The 18,994-nt window shown below is 36.5% G+C and overlaps 1 protein-coding gene across 9 annotated transcripts in view; it reads right to left on the reverse strand.

Moving 5' to 3' along the window:
• Positions 1-2,723: 2,723 nt before the first annotated feature.
• CLOCK (clock circadian regulator) overlaps positions 2,724-18,994 on the reverse strand; it is a 119,220-nt gene continuing 102,949 nt past the window's right edge. For 8 of the 9 annotated variants that reach the window (XM_058547109.1, XM_058547105.1, XM_058547108.1 and 5 more), the window contains 5 exons: positions 16,571-16,723; positions 15,515-15,724; positions 14,589-14,794; positions 10,525-10,786; positions 2,724-8,041 (listed from right to left, as the gene is read on the reverse strand). In XM_058547109.1, the coding sequence (XP_058403092.1) occupies positions 7,862-8,041; positions 10,525-10,786; positions 14,589-14,794; positions 15,515-15,724; positions 16,571-16,723 (1,011 nt within the window). In that variant the 3' untranslated portion in view covers positions 2,724-7,861. The remainder of the gene's footprint in view (positions 8,042-10,524; positions 10,787-14,588; positions 14,795-15,514; positions 15,725-16,570; positions 16,724-18,994) is intronic. The other variant, XM_058547110.1, reaches the window with a different exon arrangement.

Below are 18,994 nucleotides of genomic sequence, written 5' to 3' on the forward strand. Positions count from 1 at the left end.
CCAAGAACTGAAAGGATGATTCCTTGTTAGAAAGTAGCTGGTACCATCACAGCCCAAACTTGGCACTGCAGGCAGCCAGTCCCAGTACTAGCTTATTTAATATGTGAATAACAGCATAGCTGTCTGAGGTACCATAGTCTTGTAACAGGACATAACTACTCTGAGAGAATTTGGTAACTCAGACCTAAGCTACAAGGTAAAAATCACTAATGCAGTTAGATTCCATTGCTGAATAAAAGAAAGGAAAATGTCATTGGTAGTGATTTTAAAACATTTAATAGTCTTGTCTTTAAAATCCAAAATAGTATGATTATTACAAGTTATGTGCCACGTAAAGCAGGTGTTATTTTTTGAGAAATGCAGGTGATACTGAAAAACATAGCACTGAGGTATTTTTTTATTTTTAAAATTGAATAAGGAAAGTCTGGATGTAATTATTTTTACATATATGAAAAAAATTCTACTGCTTGGCTCTTTTGCTGTAATTTTAGGTTCTGAATACATTACAAGAGTCTATCTATGGGAAAGAGCATTATAATAGCACGTGTAGTTTTAAAAAACTATGCACATCATAACCTGGAAAATGATCATACAGCAAGAGGCCTGAGTGGAGGTAGGCTAATAACACACTTTGCCTTTTCTCAAAGGATAGCTTTGAAAAACAACTGTAACCAGTTGTAACACCAAATTAAAATGGCAGTATTAAGTTAACAAAATGATCCACATTTTATACAATATTTTATTTCCAAACATAGCTCATGAAATTCAGCAGAGAACCTAATATAGCACCTATGAAACTATTCATTATCCCTGTATGCTTCTGTGCAGTTTAGGATTTGAGCTGAATACAATACCTGGAAAATGCCCATCTCCCTTTTGTAAATCAGTTTGGATTTCAATTAAATGTTTGCTTTAGGAGAAATAAGTATTCTTATCACAAGATCCATTAGCCATTTACAGCTCCACCCTTTTGGAAGTAAGAATTATAGGCTACATCTAATTTTTATTTAAAACCAAGAACCAAGCAGTAAGGTTGGCAATGTCAAGAGTAAGGAGCACACTAAGAACCACACAGAACGTTAGAAAGAATCTGGTCTATGTTTTTACAGCTACCAACTGATGTTAACAATTAAAAATTTACAAAGATAAAACATTTTTTTGCACTAACTGGTTTCAATACAGCACTGAACTGAATTCTTCTTGGGGCTTCAATCTTTACATAAAGTGTGCAGGTGCCATACTGAGGCCCTTCCCCAACTTACACCATAGTAAAATAGATTTCAAAATAATTCTAGAATGGTCTGACTTAGAGCTGTTCTGGCTGACATACCAAAAAAGAAAAAGGACATTTCCCAGCCAATTTTTTTTTTGCTTGATGAATGATTGTCTAGTTACATAGTATGTCAATCTAGATGAAGATAATATAGCTTTTCCTACATTTAAACTGTTTAGTACTGGCATAACCATTGCCAGCAGTGAATTTGCACCAGTACAGGCCAACTCAAAAACACATTATAAAACATCTGAATGTCATTTTTAAAGCTATGTCACAGTTTGTTTCCTCAGAAATTTAAAAGCATACATTTGAAAACATCACATCTTCAATTTAACCCTCAGAGTTAAACATTTTTTACATTATTAAATCCAGCTTGTGGTTGACATGCTTTAATTACCATTCTCGAAAGTATCCCAAGAGCTAGACAGTGTGCCCTGTACCTGCCCTGTGGGACTCCAGGGCCACTCTGGGAGCCCTAAAAGTGGAGAATTCTGTTCCAATGCATACTAGCAAGAAGTATCCTCAAATTTGTAGGCTTCAGATGTTCAAACACTACTTTAACTGGACAGTGCTGTGTATGGAGGTTTGGTTTTGTTTTTAAAGGACCAAACAACATTATACTATATAAAGATAGCAAACATTTTTGTAGAAGAGTTTGCAGTGTGTATACATTGTTCCACCTATATTTAGGACTTTAAATGGATTTTAATATGGATATGACAGTGACAGCCATCAGAACATGCTGATCGTTTTACTAACATTTCCCCAAATGGGCAAAACAGAGGCAATGTGTGCCACGGGTTCTGTCATACTGGCTTTTGGCTGTGTTGGGGAAGTAATCATATAAAAAGTGCCCATAAAATAGAAAAGGCAACAAGTGAAACTAGAAAAAGGTTGGAGCTATAAGAAACAGATTTGAAAGGAGTTACTTTTATTCTTTCTTAAATGAGGAGACTAGGAGGGAAAGGCAGGGGCATCTGGATTTGGGCCCTCCACTGCTGTCCCAAAGTAAAACACGTGGATTGCCCATGAAAAGTCGTCATGAGGACTAGAGACTGCACCCCAATAACAAGAGCCAGTTCTCTAAGTAGAAGATTACGAGGCAAAACAAAACAAACTACAAATTAAATGTGACACTGTGAAGTCACTTTGATGAGAAAACAGAACACAAAGATATTTAAAAATATAAATAAATACATTTAGCCATTTTTATTCAAGAAATCCAGAGAACTGCTTTCAAAGCAATTGCTTCTCTAAAACCATGTTCTAAATTCTTCCATAAATTCACTATTTTGATTGTCACTTAATGCAGCACCTCAGTGTTTGCTGGTGGTGGTGATGGAATTTCACTTAATAGTCTCTTCATAAACAAGATCCTATTTCACTCAAGACCTTTTCCCTAGGAAAACCCAAGCAGCTTACAAAATATTGTTAAATACTCAAAACAGAACCTGCAAAGTATTACTTTATTTAAGAAAAACAAGGAATGTAGTGTTAAATTATGACATGGGGAAAAATATGCAAAACACTCACATCGAAAGAAAGTTTTAATTTTTAAATACCCACGTTTGCTTAATTTCTTGTGAGCTGTTCAATACTGTTTTAAATATCCTGAATTAATAACTATACCAACAAAATTCATCCCCAGTGTTTCCACAAGACATTAAAATAGGACCAAATTATGTATTTTTTCCTTTCTTCAACCAAAGTAGTCTTTTTCTCAGTATTTTGTGCAAAAATATTACAAGAGCAATTCAAATAGAAATGCTGAAATGACATGCCAACATTTCGGAGCACATTTAAAACACCCAGAATAATTCTTGAAATTACTGTATTCTAAAATATTACTACCAATCACTTTTAAGTTAGTTCTATACACCTATTCACACTGATGCAGTTTTCCTAGACCTCTGAAAATAAACAGGCTCATTGGTCTCTTTTGGTGTCCATACAATAGGCAAGATAGGTTTACAATAGTGTCTAAATGAACTAGGCATCTACAAATCTCTTGACTCCACCACATTCAAAACAAAAGTCAAAGTTCATTTGGCTACCTTGAAATCACTCCCATAAACCTACTATGGTTCACTGGATCTAAACATTTCTCAGAAATGTGTCATTTTTAAATTTCACCTAAGTGATGATTTGGGGATCCTTCAGAAATGGTAATGCTTAAGAAATAAACTTTATCAAAATGAATAATTGCAATAAAGTGCTTGTTACATTTCAGAATGATGCTTTTAGACTGTGGTATGTTGTTTTAAAAGTGTGCTATTCCTATATAAAGGATCCCCAGGCGTGAGAGTCGGGTCTTCTCACCTGTCTCAGAAAGCAGCAGCTCTATCTTTTGGTAGGCTGACAATAGGCACATTACCCATGCGGATGAGGCTATACTAGTGCTATGGCAAAAGGGGGAGTACATTAGAAAAGTGGGAGGCATGTGGAGGGTTCCTACTATATATTCATAGTTATATACAAATATATTAAATATGCTATAAAAATAGTCGACTCTTTTCCTTTGCAATTACTTCAGAAGCTCCTTTTAGAAGAATGCTCACCCAACCCAAACAAATTTAAAATGTTCTCTTTTCTCCAGTCACTATTAAAATGGCAAGTCCCTTTGTGCTCTTTCTTTTCCACCATTTAAAAATTCCACTCTGTTTACTCCTGGCTAGACTCACTCAGCAATAGTAATATCCAGTGTTCAGACCTTCCAACACTGACTCCTGAGGGACTAAGAACAGGGTCACAGATACTGGAAAGGCAATAGACTTGAATGAGTTTTACACAAACGTTCATCAATGAACGATCACTAAAGAAATATAGAAGAAGAAAAAAGTAGAAATGAGCAATACTAGAGTAAAATGCTATTTGCATTCCATGTAAAAAAAGTTTACCTCAATGTAGTGGAAACATTTTAAAACACGCTGAGTAATATCCAGTTTAAAATAATTTTCACCTGTCTGTACTGCAGGCAAATAGAGAACTATTTTAAGGGGCCCCTTTCTAAGGCTTCTTGAACAAGGGTTCCTCTTCCCACACAATGCCCTTTACAGAGCTGCAGGCTGCGTTGCCCTTACCCAACCGCAGGCAGACTGCTTTAAGGCAATGGCCCATAACTACAGCACTAATGAAGAACCCCAACAGCATGGCCACTACTCTGCACTGAGGATTCTACAACAAACTAGTCAGTCACTGGCATCCTTTTATTACTAGTACATTCCAAAACCAGATTTAAGTGACAAAGCAGAGCACAGGACTCAAATTATCCCCTCAATTTAGGACAGAGTTTGAAGACCGAACTGTAATATTTACTTACATGCTACCCCCATCCTCTGTAATTGCTTTTCCACCAGTATTTTCCACTCTAAAAACAGTGTCTAGGTTCTGCTTTGATACTACTCTCAGCGGCAACTTTATTAATCCTTGTAGTCCTCACATAGTTGTTAAAACAACACTGACTCACCCAGTCCCACAGCAGTCTGAATCAAGATAACGAACATTTTTCCTTATCTTCAACAGTTTCTTACTTAAGAAGTGCCACCCAGAATAAAATGTTTTTTAGGGAAAACTGAGTATCTATGAGAGTAAAGCAGAGGGAAGATACGATTTTTAAGTAGCTGAAAGGTGTTCCCATTTGGTATTTTTTCATGACTTAGATTTGGGATTTTAATTAACAACTTTGGCTACAGAAATAAAGAACAGGCAAGTACTGAATCTTCATCAGAAGGCTCAAGTCCTGATTCATGGGGGAGGGGGCAGGGACAGCTTTGCAATCCAAGTTCAAGAGAAGCAGGAGGACAACAACGTTAAAGAAGGAGCGAACAGGCAGTTGGTGCTGACTAGCTCCGCCAACACAACACTTGATACTGATAGCAAAGGAAAAGCAGCTAGCTGCTCCTTTAAAATTTTAGCAATCAATTCTAAGCAGGAAAAAAATGAGCTGTGAGGAACAACAGGAATTATAAAGCAAAAGTTGTCTAATTTTCTTTCCCAACTATTTGTGAGGATGGAAAATACTTGAAGGAACTGGTGGAGGAGAATGTGAATAAACGAACAGTCTACAGATTTGCCCTGTGACTTGTCTTAACGCTTTGCCTTTGTTAACCTAAGTACACAGTACTCACGGTTCACCATCTTTCAGTATGGTACTTAGAGGATAAACCTTAATATAACAGTTCTTCCTATCGTTTGTTGGCTAAATCCAATCACTAGAAATCACCAATACATAAATGAGGCACAACTCAGATATATATGGAATGGCATGGTAATATTAAGAAAGGCCATTTGAAAGGGGAGAAAATTAATACTGTTGCCATATTCTACAACATCAATTTTGTCTATGTGTATGTATGCTCAAGTACACGCGTATTCTGACAACTATACTTGACATTCATGAGAAAGTCAGAAATCTCTTCTGGATGATCATTTAGCTAGAAGAGGAGCTCCTTGATATGTTAATTATTGATTGGTATCTAGTGACACTTCTTTTGTAGAAGGATAGGTACCAACATTCTTTGGTTATTTTCTTTTTCAGCATTAATTTTCTAATTTAAGTGTGGCCAAGTGTGGTTTTCTACAGAAAGACAAAGTATATCCTTTAAGGATGACAGCAAAGCTGAGGACAGAAAAGTCTTAAGAACTGACTTAGAGTTCCTCTGACTCCTTCATCTAGTAATTCTATATTAGGTTATTTTCATTGCTCAAAACCTTTTCTGTTTAACAACCTCAATTCTGTTCCATATTGTCTTTTAAGGTTAATTTTGATTTTTTACAGTTTGCTGTCTTCTCTTTTCTCAGTAATAATTTTTGATATTTAATAAGATATTTTCCATTAATTTTCTTTTGCTCTATAGTTGTAAATTTAATTATTAGTACCATAAAATCTATAAAAATGCTTTTTTTATGTATGCAATTTCTGTTGGAATTTATTACCTTTAGAATGATATTGCCAAATGAAATCTTAGTGCATCTATAAAAGGCATGTGAGTTACAATATGCTAGTGTTGTAGTGAAGGCAAAGCCAATTCCTACCCCTCTCCTTGTTTCTTTGTAGGAATATCAAGATCATATTGAGCAAATATTTACTGGTAATTCTTAAGTGACTACTTAGCTTTAGAGGAAGATGCTGATTTAGGAAAACAATTTTGTGATCACACTAATGACTCTGATAGTGTTAGGATGTCATCTTTTATTTCTCAATTATTTGTACCTCCAGTCCAAGAGACTCAAAGCAGTCTTCATAGGACTGAGGAGAATAATAATGGCACTGACACCCACATGCTAATTAAAAATGTACTAAGGTTTCAAAACTGCTACTGAAACAGACAATGAGTTCAAGACGGTGAGTTATCACCTGAATCAAAATCAAGGCACTATGGGTTTTTTTTCCCTCAAATAACCCTGAATCATTTCTGACTAAAAGAAGCATTGAAATTGTGAAAGATAATAAAAAGATTCCAACAAATCCTAAAAGTTAAAATTCCCACCAGTGAGAATGTTAAAAAGTGCCTAAAATGTTTTGTGTGCAAATTTTACTCCCATAACTGAAACATTCTTGAAATTACTTTCAGGCTTGTTGAAAACCATTTATATAACTATTTCCAACTACAAACTATATCAAAATAGGTCATCAAAACTCCCAACCATCTAAAATAAAGCAGTGCAAATCCTATTTTCAAACATAATTGAAAAATAATGAAATGAGGGATATATTTCTGAGTAACTTGAAAATCCTGTTGGTTCAATAATTTAACCTGAAAAAAAAATCCATTCCCAGCAGCACATTATACCTCACTGAACAAACTGTGACATCACAGCCAAAGTATGAACAAAAAAACTTGTGCCCCAGAAAAATGAATAGAACACTATCGTTTCGTAAACAAAAGGGAAAACAGAGGATGCATTAGTTTGCACATGGCATCAGGATCTAAGGAAATGTACTCATACCTATGAGGAGCAGATAATGCTTTCATGCAGCATACAAAATGTTTTGCTTTCTCTCCTTTTATCCAGACATATACATAATATTTTTACAACATCTGTACATAGAGAATTTGAATCCACACAACATTCTGAAATTCATTACTATTCCATCATTATCTGAAAAGGGAGAGGGGTGGGGAAGGGGGCCTACTGAGTCTACTGGACTGTCTTCATGGCATCATTGTAAGCAAACCTCTGCCATGGCAGTGGTGTGTCCTCTGTAACACTTGAAAACAGGCACAGAACCACTAAAAGTTACTAACAACAATGTTAGTGCCTTTCTGATTCACTGGAGGTCATGTTTCATAGCTGAGCTTCTAAACATTTGGCAATATACTCTTTTTCCATCAAAAAATATCTGGGCAAGTAAAACCCTGTCAGAATTGGCTATGGCCCTATGATCATCTCCTACTGGCTGGTATTTAATGTACATCTGTAGCACTAGGCAGCCTTTTCCCTGCTAACTAATCCCAGGACCTTGAACGCTCAACACTGCACCTCATGAAACTGCTGGAACTCTTCCTCCTATCCTCAGATCATCTGAGCAACTCCTTATGGGCCAACCCCTCCTCCCTTGAGGTCAGAGAGGAGGCACATGTGCTACTGAGGTTGAACCTTGGAAGGATCAGTCAAACTGTCAGTCCTGTGCCGACTCAGCTGCTGCTGTTGCTGAGACTGGTGTTGCTGGTGATGTGATTGAGGGAAAGTGCTCTGTTGTAGTGGAAATGCAGCAGAGAGGATAAGCTGAGTTGAGGGATTCCCATGGAGCAACCTAGAAGTCTAAAAAACAAATGGATTACACAACATCGCTTTACCCCCGTGATCCTGTCTACATTAAGATTTACTCAAGTTTTCCACTCTCCATTGGGACAAAATCCTTAACTTCCACATAACTACCTAATTTTTGCTTTCCCATTTAAAAATAATATTCTAGAAAATGCTTATGAGGTTTGTTCGGTTGGTTAGAGCAGCATTTTAGTGGCTGAGAATGTGGGCCCCGAGGTATACTGTCGGGTTCAAATTCTGGCTGCCCCGTTTACCAGATGTGTGACTTGGTCAAGCTATTTACTTCTCTGAGCCTCAGTGTCTTCATTTATAAAATAAGGATAATCGCAGTGCCTCCCATATTGGGTTTTTATGAATATTAAATATTAACATTATTATTATTTAAAAGTACCATAAAATGAGGGCAAAGTTAGAGACATAAGTCCTATATGTGGTGTAACAAAAAACCAAACTCAAACAAATAAAAAACACAGGATCTGAAGTCAGAAGCCCTGGATTTGAGTTTGGTCTGCCATTTAGTAGCTGTGTGACCTTGGGCAAGGTGTCAACTCCTGTGAGCCTCAGTTTCTTTCACCTAATTTCTACTTCTGGAGACACAAAGGAAAGTAGCCAAAAAGAAATGAATTTTTAAAATTAAAGTTCTTCCTCACTACTAACAATACAACTTGATGCAGGACTCCTAATTTTAAACCGGAACTGTGATGGGTGATTTTTGCAAATGTATATGAAGGACACCTGCACACACACAAGGACAGATCCTTGAACCTTAAAGACCATTAAGCTTTGCCCAGGACCTGGAGAATCCTCTTTCTCTCTGTTACTAGGAAGAGTTTGTGTAAGATAAAGAGCTCATGATATTTATCAGCCTTACAGGGTTACAACAGAGGTACATTTGGAACTAGCTGTTATATAATCAGAAAAGCCAAATTGTGTATTTACTATCTACATATGAGTATATTTCTGAAGGGTATTCCAATCTTATTTCTTTAGGGGTCTCACGTCTTTGGAATAGTTCTTTTGAAGTAGGGGAGAAGAGAATGTTCATTGTTTTAAGGGCCCTTGTTCCCTGACAGACTTACAGAAGATTGAGATTTCAAGGCAAGTCCTCTCCTTTTTTAAGCTTTTGCTTAATTCTCATTAAATATATTTCCCCCAGATAATAGTTTATAACTGATAAATTCTTGTTATTAACTCATTTATAACAATAGCTAACCCAGTTATTAATGGCTTCAGTTAGGCTTAAGGTCTAAGGGACTGTATGATTCTCAGAAGATATTTAGGCAACTAACCTGTTTTAGTTTTCCACAACAGCAAGTGAAGAATTATATTTACACCAGAACACCGAGGGTGATAAATTAACACTGTATTTATGCCCGAGTATGCAGTACAATACTGAATCTTCTAGTCATACCATATGTTGTACAACTCTAAAATAGATGATATGTGCGTGGCCTATATGGAATGGTCTTCAGCACAAATCTAGGCTAGCCTATGTTCAAAACTGCTTCTCCTAGGCCAGAAGGGAAAAAGCTGGATTTCCAGATGTCATAAGCTACTACTGTGCACCCACAGTGAGGGTACTGAGATTCAGAAATTTGTCCTGCTAATTTCCTTGCTGAGGATCCCTACCGAGATGTCTTTCTTCTGTATCCTTTAGATGAGCAGATCGTGCCTGATATACCCACCTGAGATCTGTTCTGCGTTTTGGTTAATCTGAGTGGCTATTACACTTATCAAGACAGTGGTTATAAATGGTAGCTAGTTATGTGCCTTATACTGTGTTCAGTGATTTACATGCATCTTTCACCCACGAGATATGAACTGTTAGTGCCTCCATATTATAGATGAGGAAAGTGAATTTTAGCAAGTTAAGTAACCTGCCAAAGGTCACACAGTATGTGGTGCAGCAGTGACTCAATCTCAGGGCAGCCTGACTTTAGAGTTCAAGTTCTTAACTATGACATATACTGCCTCCACAGTATTTCTCCTCTGATATTAATTTATAACCAAAAAATTATTATAAAATTCAACCCAACAAAATAATTTAAGATAATGCCTATAATTTTTTAAAAAATCCCTTTTGATACCCGGCCCTGTAGAGAGTAGAGTTTGATAGGCTGCTAGAGAAAGGAAGAGAAGAAAGAAAGGTGCCTTTGCTTGAATTCCAGAAACTCTAGCTGGAGAGAGCTCTACGCAAAGTGCCTTGAAATGGGCAGGAAGTAGCAAGTAGCCACTTACTCTATCCAGCGGTTCAGATAATTGGGTATGTCCATGGCAAGGCTAAAAGTCTTCCAAAGACTGAACAAAGGAAGACAAAATAGCTAACTGAGACAAGCTTTCTGTCTTTATAGAAATTTAACTTGTACAATAAGCTTTTACGGATTTTTCAGATCATTTACAAAACTGTTCATTTAATGCCTGATTTCATCATATAAAAGTAAACAGGTTTGGGACAGCTTCCCCACAGGGAGAATTACCTGTAAAAATTGCTGTGGTGGCTGGGTCAGCTGAGCCTGAGATGGTTGCTGAACTGAAGTAAGCTGCTGTTCCTGGGAGCTTTGCTGCTGCTGCTGCTGCTGCTGCTGCATGACTGACAACGTCTGTGACTGCTGTTGTGTAGCAAAGGTGGGGTAGGCAGTCACTACCTGACCCATAAGCATAGCGCTAGGTACCATGACCGCCCCACAAGCCACAGGAGCAGTTACTAATTTGGTCACAAGTTGCTGACCTTGAGAAAATCTGTTAAGAAGAAAGAGAAGGGAAGTCAGAAGTACAAGGTATACATTATAAAAGGCAGTGGGCTGAATATCTCTCTAAGATAATACCCGATGATATTGCCAGTTTAGTTTTTTAAAAGCTGTGTGTTCCAATTTTGTTTCATGTTTTTAAAGATTCCCTTTGGGATACCAGTAAAACAAAAATGTATACAGCAAAATGAAATGATCACAAACAAAAAAACAAACTTTTTTTGGATATCCACATGCAAAAGAATGAAGTTGGACCCTTACTTTACACCATATACAAAAATTAACTCAAAATGGATTAAAGACCTAAACGTTAAGAGCTGAAACTATGACTCTCTTAGAAGAAAACAAAGGGGAAAAGTTTCATGAGATTGGATTGGGCACTGATTTTTTTGGATACGACACTAAAAGCACAGACAACAAAAGAAACAATAGATTAATTGGACATCAAAACTAAAAACTTCTATGCATCAAAGGACACTATCAACACAGTCGAAGGGCAACCCAAAGAATGGGAGAAAATATTTGCAAATCACTTGTGTGATAAGGGGTTAATAACTAGAACACATAAAGCAATCCTACAACTGAACAACAAACAATCTGAGTAAAAGATAGGCAAGGGTCTTGCATAGACATTTCTCCAAAGAAAGATGTACAAATGGCCAATAAACACATGAAAAGATGCTGAACATCACTAATCATTAGGGAAATGCAAATCACAAGCACAGTGAGATACCACTTCACACCCATCAGGATGTCTATTATCAAAAAAACAAATAATAACCAGTGTTGTCGAGGATAGGGAGAAATCAGAACCCCTGTGCAGTGCTAGTGGAAATGTAAAATAGTGTAGCTACTATGGAAAACGGTATGACAGTCCCTCAAAAAATTAAATATAGAATTACCATATGATCCAGCAATTCCACTTCTGGGTATATACTCAAAAGAATTGAAAGCAAGGACTCAAACAGATATTTGTACCCCCAGGTTCACAGCAGCATTATTTACAATAGCCAAAAGATGGATGTAGCCTAAGTGTCCACTGACAGATGAATGGATAAACAAAATGTGGCATATACATACAATGGAATATTATTTAGCCTTAAAAAGGAATAAGATTCTGACACATACCACCACATGGATGAACCCTGAGGACGTTATGCCAAGTAAAAATAAACCAGACACAAAAGACATATATTGTATGACTTGATGTATATGAGGTATCCAGAGTAATCAAACTCATAAACTTATGTGCTTAGAAAGTAGAATGGTGGTTTCCAGGAGCTAGTGGGGAGGAGGAATGAGGAGTTACTGTTCAGTGGGTACAGAGTTTCAGTTTTGGAAGAAGAAAAGTTCTGCAGACAGATGGTGGCGACAGTCACAACGTTGTGAAGGTAGTCCATGCCAATGAACTGTACATGTAAAAATGGTTAACATGGTAAATTTTATGTTATGTATATATTACCACAATAAAAAAAGATTTTAAACCTGTTAAAAAGTATCAACTTTTTTCTTTTTATAAAATTACTAGGTACTTGGGAGTCAGATATATGTGGCACATGGTTCATTTTGCTAATCATGAATAAACTTAAAGCTATCATATGGGAATTTAAAATCTCTAGGTTTATAGAAGATATTTATACTGCAAATTGTATCTTATAAACATAATTCGAAACTAAATGGATTCTATCAGTGAATAAAAGTACCCTCAATTTATAAATTCATCAATGCAGCATAGTACCCACTTAGTTAGAATTCACTAATATTCCCTCCTTCTCCACCTTCCTCCTCCTATTTTTTTTAATAACAGAACAACAACAAAAAATGATGCCTCTTCACGGAACAATATTATTTCTATTTGCCTTTTCTGTGAGATGAAGTTAGTGTCTAACATTGGCCATTACAGTGAGGAAACTGAGAGATGACCTACTGTAGATGAAGCATGACATAACTGCAATTACAAACTGTTCAAAGTACTAACAATATTAAACTTAGTACAGACATACACTTCATTATTTATATGTTCCACAAGACAAAATAAATCTATTTTGAATCCATGCCAAATCTTGAAAATACTGTATTTTATATACTTTAGGAACAAATGCATTATTTAATACAAAAAATAAATATAGAAGAATAAAAAATTTACATATAAAGAAAGTCCAGAGAAATAAGTAACATTTACAAAGTGGCTTAGTTACAGAAGTGCTAAGTGCTAATTGCTCTGTAACCTTAAAAGAAATTAGTATCTGAATTGCCCAACAGCTTACTGGTAAAATGTAATGAGTATACTTCATCTATCTCTGGCACCAAAAGACATTCTTCAATCTACTTTTGCTTAACTCTCACTTATGTGGATTTGTACATACTGCTCCCTCTGCCTAGAATACCCTCCATACTCCCTGCCACACGCACACCCAAAGCCAAGCCCTTTAAGACTTAGGCCAAGTATCCTCTGTGATGCTCTCTCTGACCACATTCCTCTTTATCTGCTTGCCTCAACTCATAAAACTGATCACTTCCACCTTTCTAAAGACCTAGTAAGTATTTATCACACCACATAATACTGATTTCTTTACCTTTCTATGGCTTTTACTAGTATGAGCTTTCCCTTGAGACACGGGATGTGCCAAACTCATCTAAGAAGGCACTCAAATGTTTGCTGATATAAACAGATGTCTACAAACAGTTGCTAAATTGCGTCCCCCAAAATGCACATCAGCATTCTAGATTAATGGATTTTTCCTCAGGCTTTAAAACTAGTCCTCTACATTTCTATGGAGCACATTCATAATACTTCCTTCCAGAATGTCAGAGCTAAAAGTTGGACTTTTTAACCTGAAGGAACTGAGTTCCAAAGAGAAGCAACGAGTTCTCCCTACTCTCACTGCCTCTGTGATCCTACAGCTTCTTTACTCTTGGGAAATTATTAATAGGATTTTAATAAAATCTATTACACAGTCTAATTCAACAGCAAAATTATATTATAAAAGCAGCAGCCTACTTGTATTACAGTAAAATAAGTAAAAAATAAAATTTATTTAAGATAGAAGTTTTAAGACTATAAAGATCCTATATATGAAAATGGCATTTCTTCAAAAAATTTGCTTCTAAGTCAGCTTTTTGGACTTCCCACTAAAATAAGTCATAGATGGCTGTTTTTCTAGAATGGCCCATAAAGCTTAGTGTAGTTATGTTTAAGCACTTGAGCTTTGAAATCAGACACCCAGGCTTGGATTCAGAATCCCTTCTTCACTCCCTTAACTGCCTATAGGCCCCTGACCAAACTACTAAAAACTCACTTTTATCTGGGAAATAAAAGACCCTAACGCACATTTTTTTAAAAAATAAGGATTAAATGAGATAATATATCTCATTTATTACAGTACAGTACTTAAACTCAAGAAAGGTTTAGTCACTTCGATTCTGTAACATACATAAACCATGGTAGTATACATCCTAACCATTGTTACTACATGAAAACTCACCAGCATCTTTACTGAAATGATAAGTTTCACAGCGATACAAAGCCTGTCATACAACTCATATAACAGTGTGTTGTAGAATTTGGATTCTACAATATTTGGTAGCACATTTTTGGACAGGCAACAAAATTTGTTGTTACTCTTTTATCATAAAATCCTTAAACAATGGATACATTCTATGTTTTTATTTCAAATTCAAGAATGCTGGCTGGAGTGAGCAACGGACAAAAATAATGTTTTTAAAAATCAAATTATTGTTTTTTAATCAATCAATTTATAACTTTGGAATGACTAATGAAATATGACAACTACCTTATCTGTCTGTCCTGAGTGAATGTAGTTACTGCAGCACTCTGGGTACTGTTTGGTGGCACACTAGATGGAATCTGGACCATGCTTCCGGCTGCCGGCTGAGAAATCACCATAGTGTTATACAGCGGGGCTGTAAGAGTGCTCTGTGTCTGACTAGGAAGAGATGTTTGTTGACTGTGCCCACTCAGTACATTTTGTTGACTCTGCTAGAAAAGAGAAGATTTTTACAAATAGATTAACTGAAAAAATTTATTCAGGAAGTGTTCTTCTACTATTCATCATGCTAACAATAGTTGACATGACACAAAAATAAGTGGCAGGACATACTACTCTGGGAGAAATCTAACCACAAAGGGATGACTTGTAGTAACTGAGAATGAATTAGTCTTCAATATCTTGCTGGAAGGTAAGCTATGACTTTAGAAAAGGAGCATGATCTTAATAGGGGTGATATAAAATAAACAGAGAATTTCTGTGAAATACCCAAAGTGAATGACTGACATTAGACATTTTTATATATTTCATTTGAAGTCTTGGGATTTACAGTCACAGATGTACACCAAAATTTCCTGGAATACTGATTAAAACCATCACTGCCCTAACAATATATTCTTCACATACGGTAACATGTTTCCTGGTCAGCCTCTTCTGCAAGTCAAGCCTCATACAGAAGTTGTCTATATGTTCATTTTAAATGAACTGCAAAATTTTTTAAATGTCCAAATATTGAAAGCATTTAACATTCAACAATTTAACAATTTTGCACAAAATATTTTAATGGTCACTCTCAATATTATATTTTCTAATTATTAGTATCAAAGTTTTAAATATTGTACTGCTCAAGATAGAGCTTTATTTTTGTTTCAGCTATAGCATACATTTCAATCACTGAACACTCTATAGCCCACTGTGTTCGATAACATTACCTGACTTGATGTACTTTGTAAAGTCTGCTGTTGTATCATATGCTGAGTTGTGCCGATGTGCCCAGTATTCATTCCACTTTGAATCTGGTTAGCGTGAACAACCTGGCCTTGCATATTTATAGGTGCCAGTTGCTGGATGTTAGATGAATTTCCAGAAGAAAGTTGAACAGAACCAAAATTCAATCCAGGGGTTGATTGTTGTAAAAACATCTTTAAAAATAAACATTACATTAAAATGAACTTTGTAGATTAAGAACAAAGAAGAACGAGTGCATCAAAAAAAAAAAGAAAGCAAAACCAAGCTAAGAATTAAGTTTAAAAATCAAGTAACAAGAAGACAAAGTAATTCTGAATGAATAATTAGAAATAAATAATTACTGGATAAAACGTGAGACTTCATAGTTCTTCTTCTGGTTATCCCAACCCTAAAATGTTTCCATTTCAGAAAAAGTGTTATAAATTTTAAAACCTCTGCTTGTTTGAACATTGTTACATCAGATAGCATTACCCTAAGTCAGTGCTACTCAAAGGTCTGTGGACTGGCAGCTCTGCATCACTTATCATAATTTATGGCATTAGATAGAAGTAGTTTTCACTTCAAGTTTCCCTTTACCAAAGTCCTAATACTCCTCTGACAGACATAACTTTAGAGTGGCCTGTTGGTTGACCAAATAAGACTAATATGAATCATACGTACTGGAATTTTATTAAAACAATGATTGATGATTGATTTATAAATTCTGTACATATATGTACCTAAAAGTCTATGTAAAATACCATTTTTATATTATGGATTTAAGCTCACTAAAAATTAGACTACTAAAAGATGACTCTAACCTGGAGAAACAAGGATGTTGATGTAAATACTCTCGGGAGTGAATTATCTTTAGAGACTGTAAATGCAGTCATAGTGAGTAGGTAACCAATGAGTAGTCACTGAACTAAACTGATGAAATGTCTCTCTTGCATCTCACTTTTAATTAAGAAAAGTCAATCTCCCTAAGAAACCAAAATGTGAATGGCATGCTTTGTTTGTGTTCGAATATAATAACTTACCTGCAGTCCTTGACCATGGACCATTTGAAGTTGTTCTTGGATTTTTCTTAGTTCTTCTTGTTGCCGATGAATATTTGCCTCTATCATCCGTGTCCGTTGCTCCAACTGGTCTTTCAGATGCTGCATGGCTCCCAATTGAGCTGAAAACTGAAACTGAAGTACCACGTATAGAAAAAGTGTAACGTATTTTAGAATCACTTATTCCTCATAACTGTGTAATGTGAAAAGTAAGTAGTATATCATGAGCTAAGAAGGTTATGCCAAGTATCAATGTATTGCCTCTCAGCTCCTAATTCACCCATCTTTGCTCAGCTTTGTGATACTGGAGCTGCACCCTATAAATATTTCTCCTTTCTCAGCAGTCATCAACTTAGTCATGTCAGTAGATGGTGCTGGAGGGATACTGCAAAGGGAGGTGCTTATCTTTCTGGTTCTGGTGCTTTTCCTTGCTCTTATGCCAGTGGGTAGCTTCCTAGTGAGTCACATCAGCACCCCGGCAGGTGGCTTTGCAGCAAGTCTCACTGGCATCTTAGTGGACAACTCCCCAGCAAATTTCACTGGTACCTCAACAGGTGGCTTCCTGCTCTCCAATCCTAGTCTGTGGCACCTCAGAGAACTTCTCAACCATCCTGTGGCTACAGCCACACTTGCCACTTGAATCTCAGCCTGGCCTGGAGGAGGAGTTTAGGAGGGTCAGGGGAGTCTTCCAAGTTGTTCCTTCCTTGGGTCCTATCCCCTCTCATGCTTAGTGGCTGCTCTCTACATCTGTTATCCCTGTATTCTCCAGAATTCTCTTTACTTTTAGTATTTAATCCCTGTTATCAGTTAATAATTTTTTATATTTCCCCTGTTCAAATTTCTGATATGGCTTCTGACTTCTGACTGGATCTTGACTGATTACAAGCACACACTGGCATTAAAGACCTGAGCTCAGGGGGCCAGCCCGGTGGCACAAGTGGTTAAGTGCTCGCACTCCGCTGTGGCGGCACAGGGTTAGCCAGTTCAGATCCCAGGCGCGCACCGATGCACCGCCTGTCAAGCCACACTGTGGCGGCATCCCATATAAAGTGGAGGAAGATGGGCGTGGATGTTAGCTCAGGGCCAGTCTTCCTCAGCAAAAAAGAGGAGGATTGGCAGATGTTAGCTCAGGGCTGATCTTCCTCACCAAAAAAAAAAAAAAAAAAAAAGACCTGAGCTCATATTGTGGCTCTACCACTTGCTAGAACAAGTTACTTAACTTCATTTCTACCCTTTAACAAATGAAAAAGTAGCCTGCACCTAGAATTATTCATATCAATTCTGTCATCCCTAGAATGTCCTCTTTGTGCACATCATTAGAATGTTACAAAAATCTGACAGATAACCAACCATAATATTTTTACTCATATTTTCAACTGAAACTGTTCTCAGACAAGTACAAAACATAGGCTTTTAAAGACTAAGCAATTATGAATGAACGAATGCATACGTGAATGAAAACATAAAGTTATTCTACTTCCAGGGTTTTCAATCTTACTTATTTCTCTATGTTTTACCTGAGTCACAAGCAGATTCTATTTACTACTGCTTAAAATTTAGTCACATTTGGTGATTCACCACTTAAGTCTATTCAGGCTCATTTAATTATTTCCATGAATATTTGGCACAAGATACAGTATTAAGAGCAGAAAGAATTTCCCTTTATTGGAAATCTGTCTTAATCTTAAAATAGTCTCCTACAATGAACTGCATCTAAACGTGAGAAATGCCCCCCAAAAGCTTTTTTACTCTAGCTTCAGCAGTTTGTCTTGAGGATACTGAATATTACTTTCCAAAACATACAACTCTGACTTCTGAAGTTGACAATAACCAGATCAATATCATACATTAGATTACACTAGGTGTGAGAAAATATTACAAATTTAGTACCTTAATTCCTTCATGCCTTTATTTTTTTAATTTTTATTTATTTATTTATTTTTTGTGAGGAAGACCAGCCCTGAGCTAATATCCGATGCTGATCCTCCTCTAGTTTTGCTGAGGAAGGCTGGTCCTGAGCTAACATCTGTGCTCATCTTCCTGGGAGGAAGATATGGGAGGCTCTATATGGGAGGCTGCCACAGCATGGCGTGACAAGCGGTGTGTCGGTGTGCACCCAGGATCTGAACCTGCGAACCCTGGGCCACTGAAGCAGAGTGCACACACTTAACCACTTGCGCCACTGGGCCGGCCCCCATGCCTTTATTTTTTTTTATTATTCAAAATGTTATATTTATGTCATACAAATATATTTTATCCTAACAAAAGTTATTTATATCTTTGGGTAAACATTACATTGTCACCACTTACAGGATTTCTATTAAGTACAAATAAGAAAACAGAAAGAAACACAGAAGGCAGAATAACAGGAAATAAAATCACAGACCTAAGAGGCAAAGTGTTTGG

This window comes from Diceros bicornis, chromosome 8 (genome assembly GCF_020826845.1).
Source record: "Diceros bicornis minor isolate mBicDic1 chromosome 8, mDicBic1.mat.cur, whole genome shotgun sequence".
Lineage (NCBI taxonomy): Eukaryota > Metazoa > Chordata > Mammalia > Perissodactyla > Rhinocerotidae > Diceros > Diceros bicornis.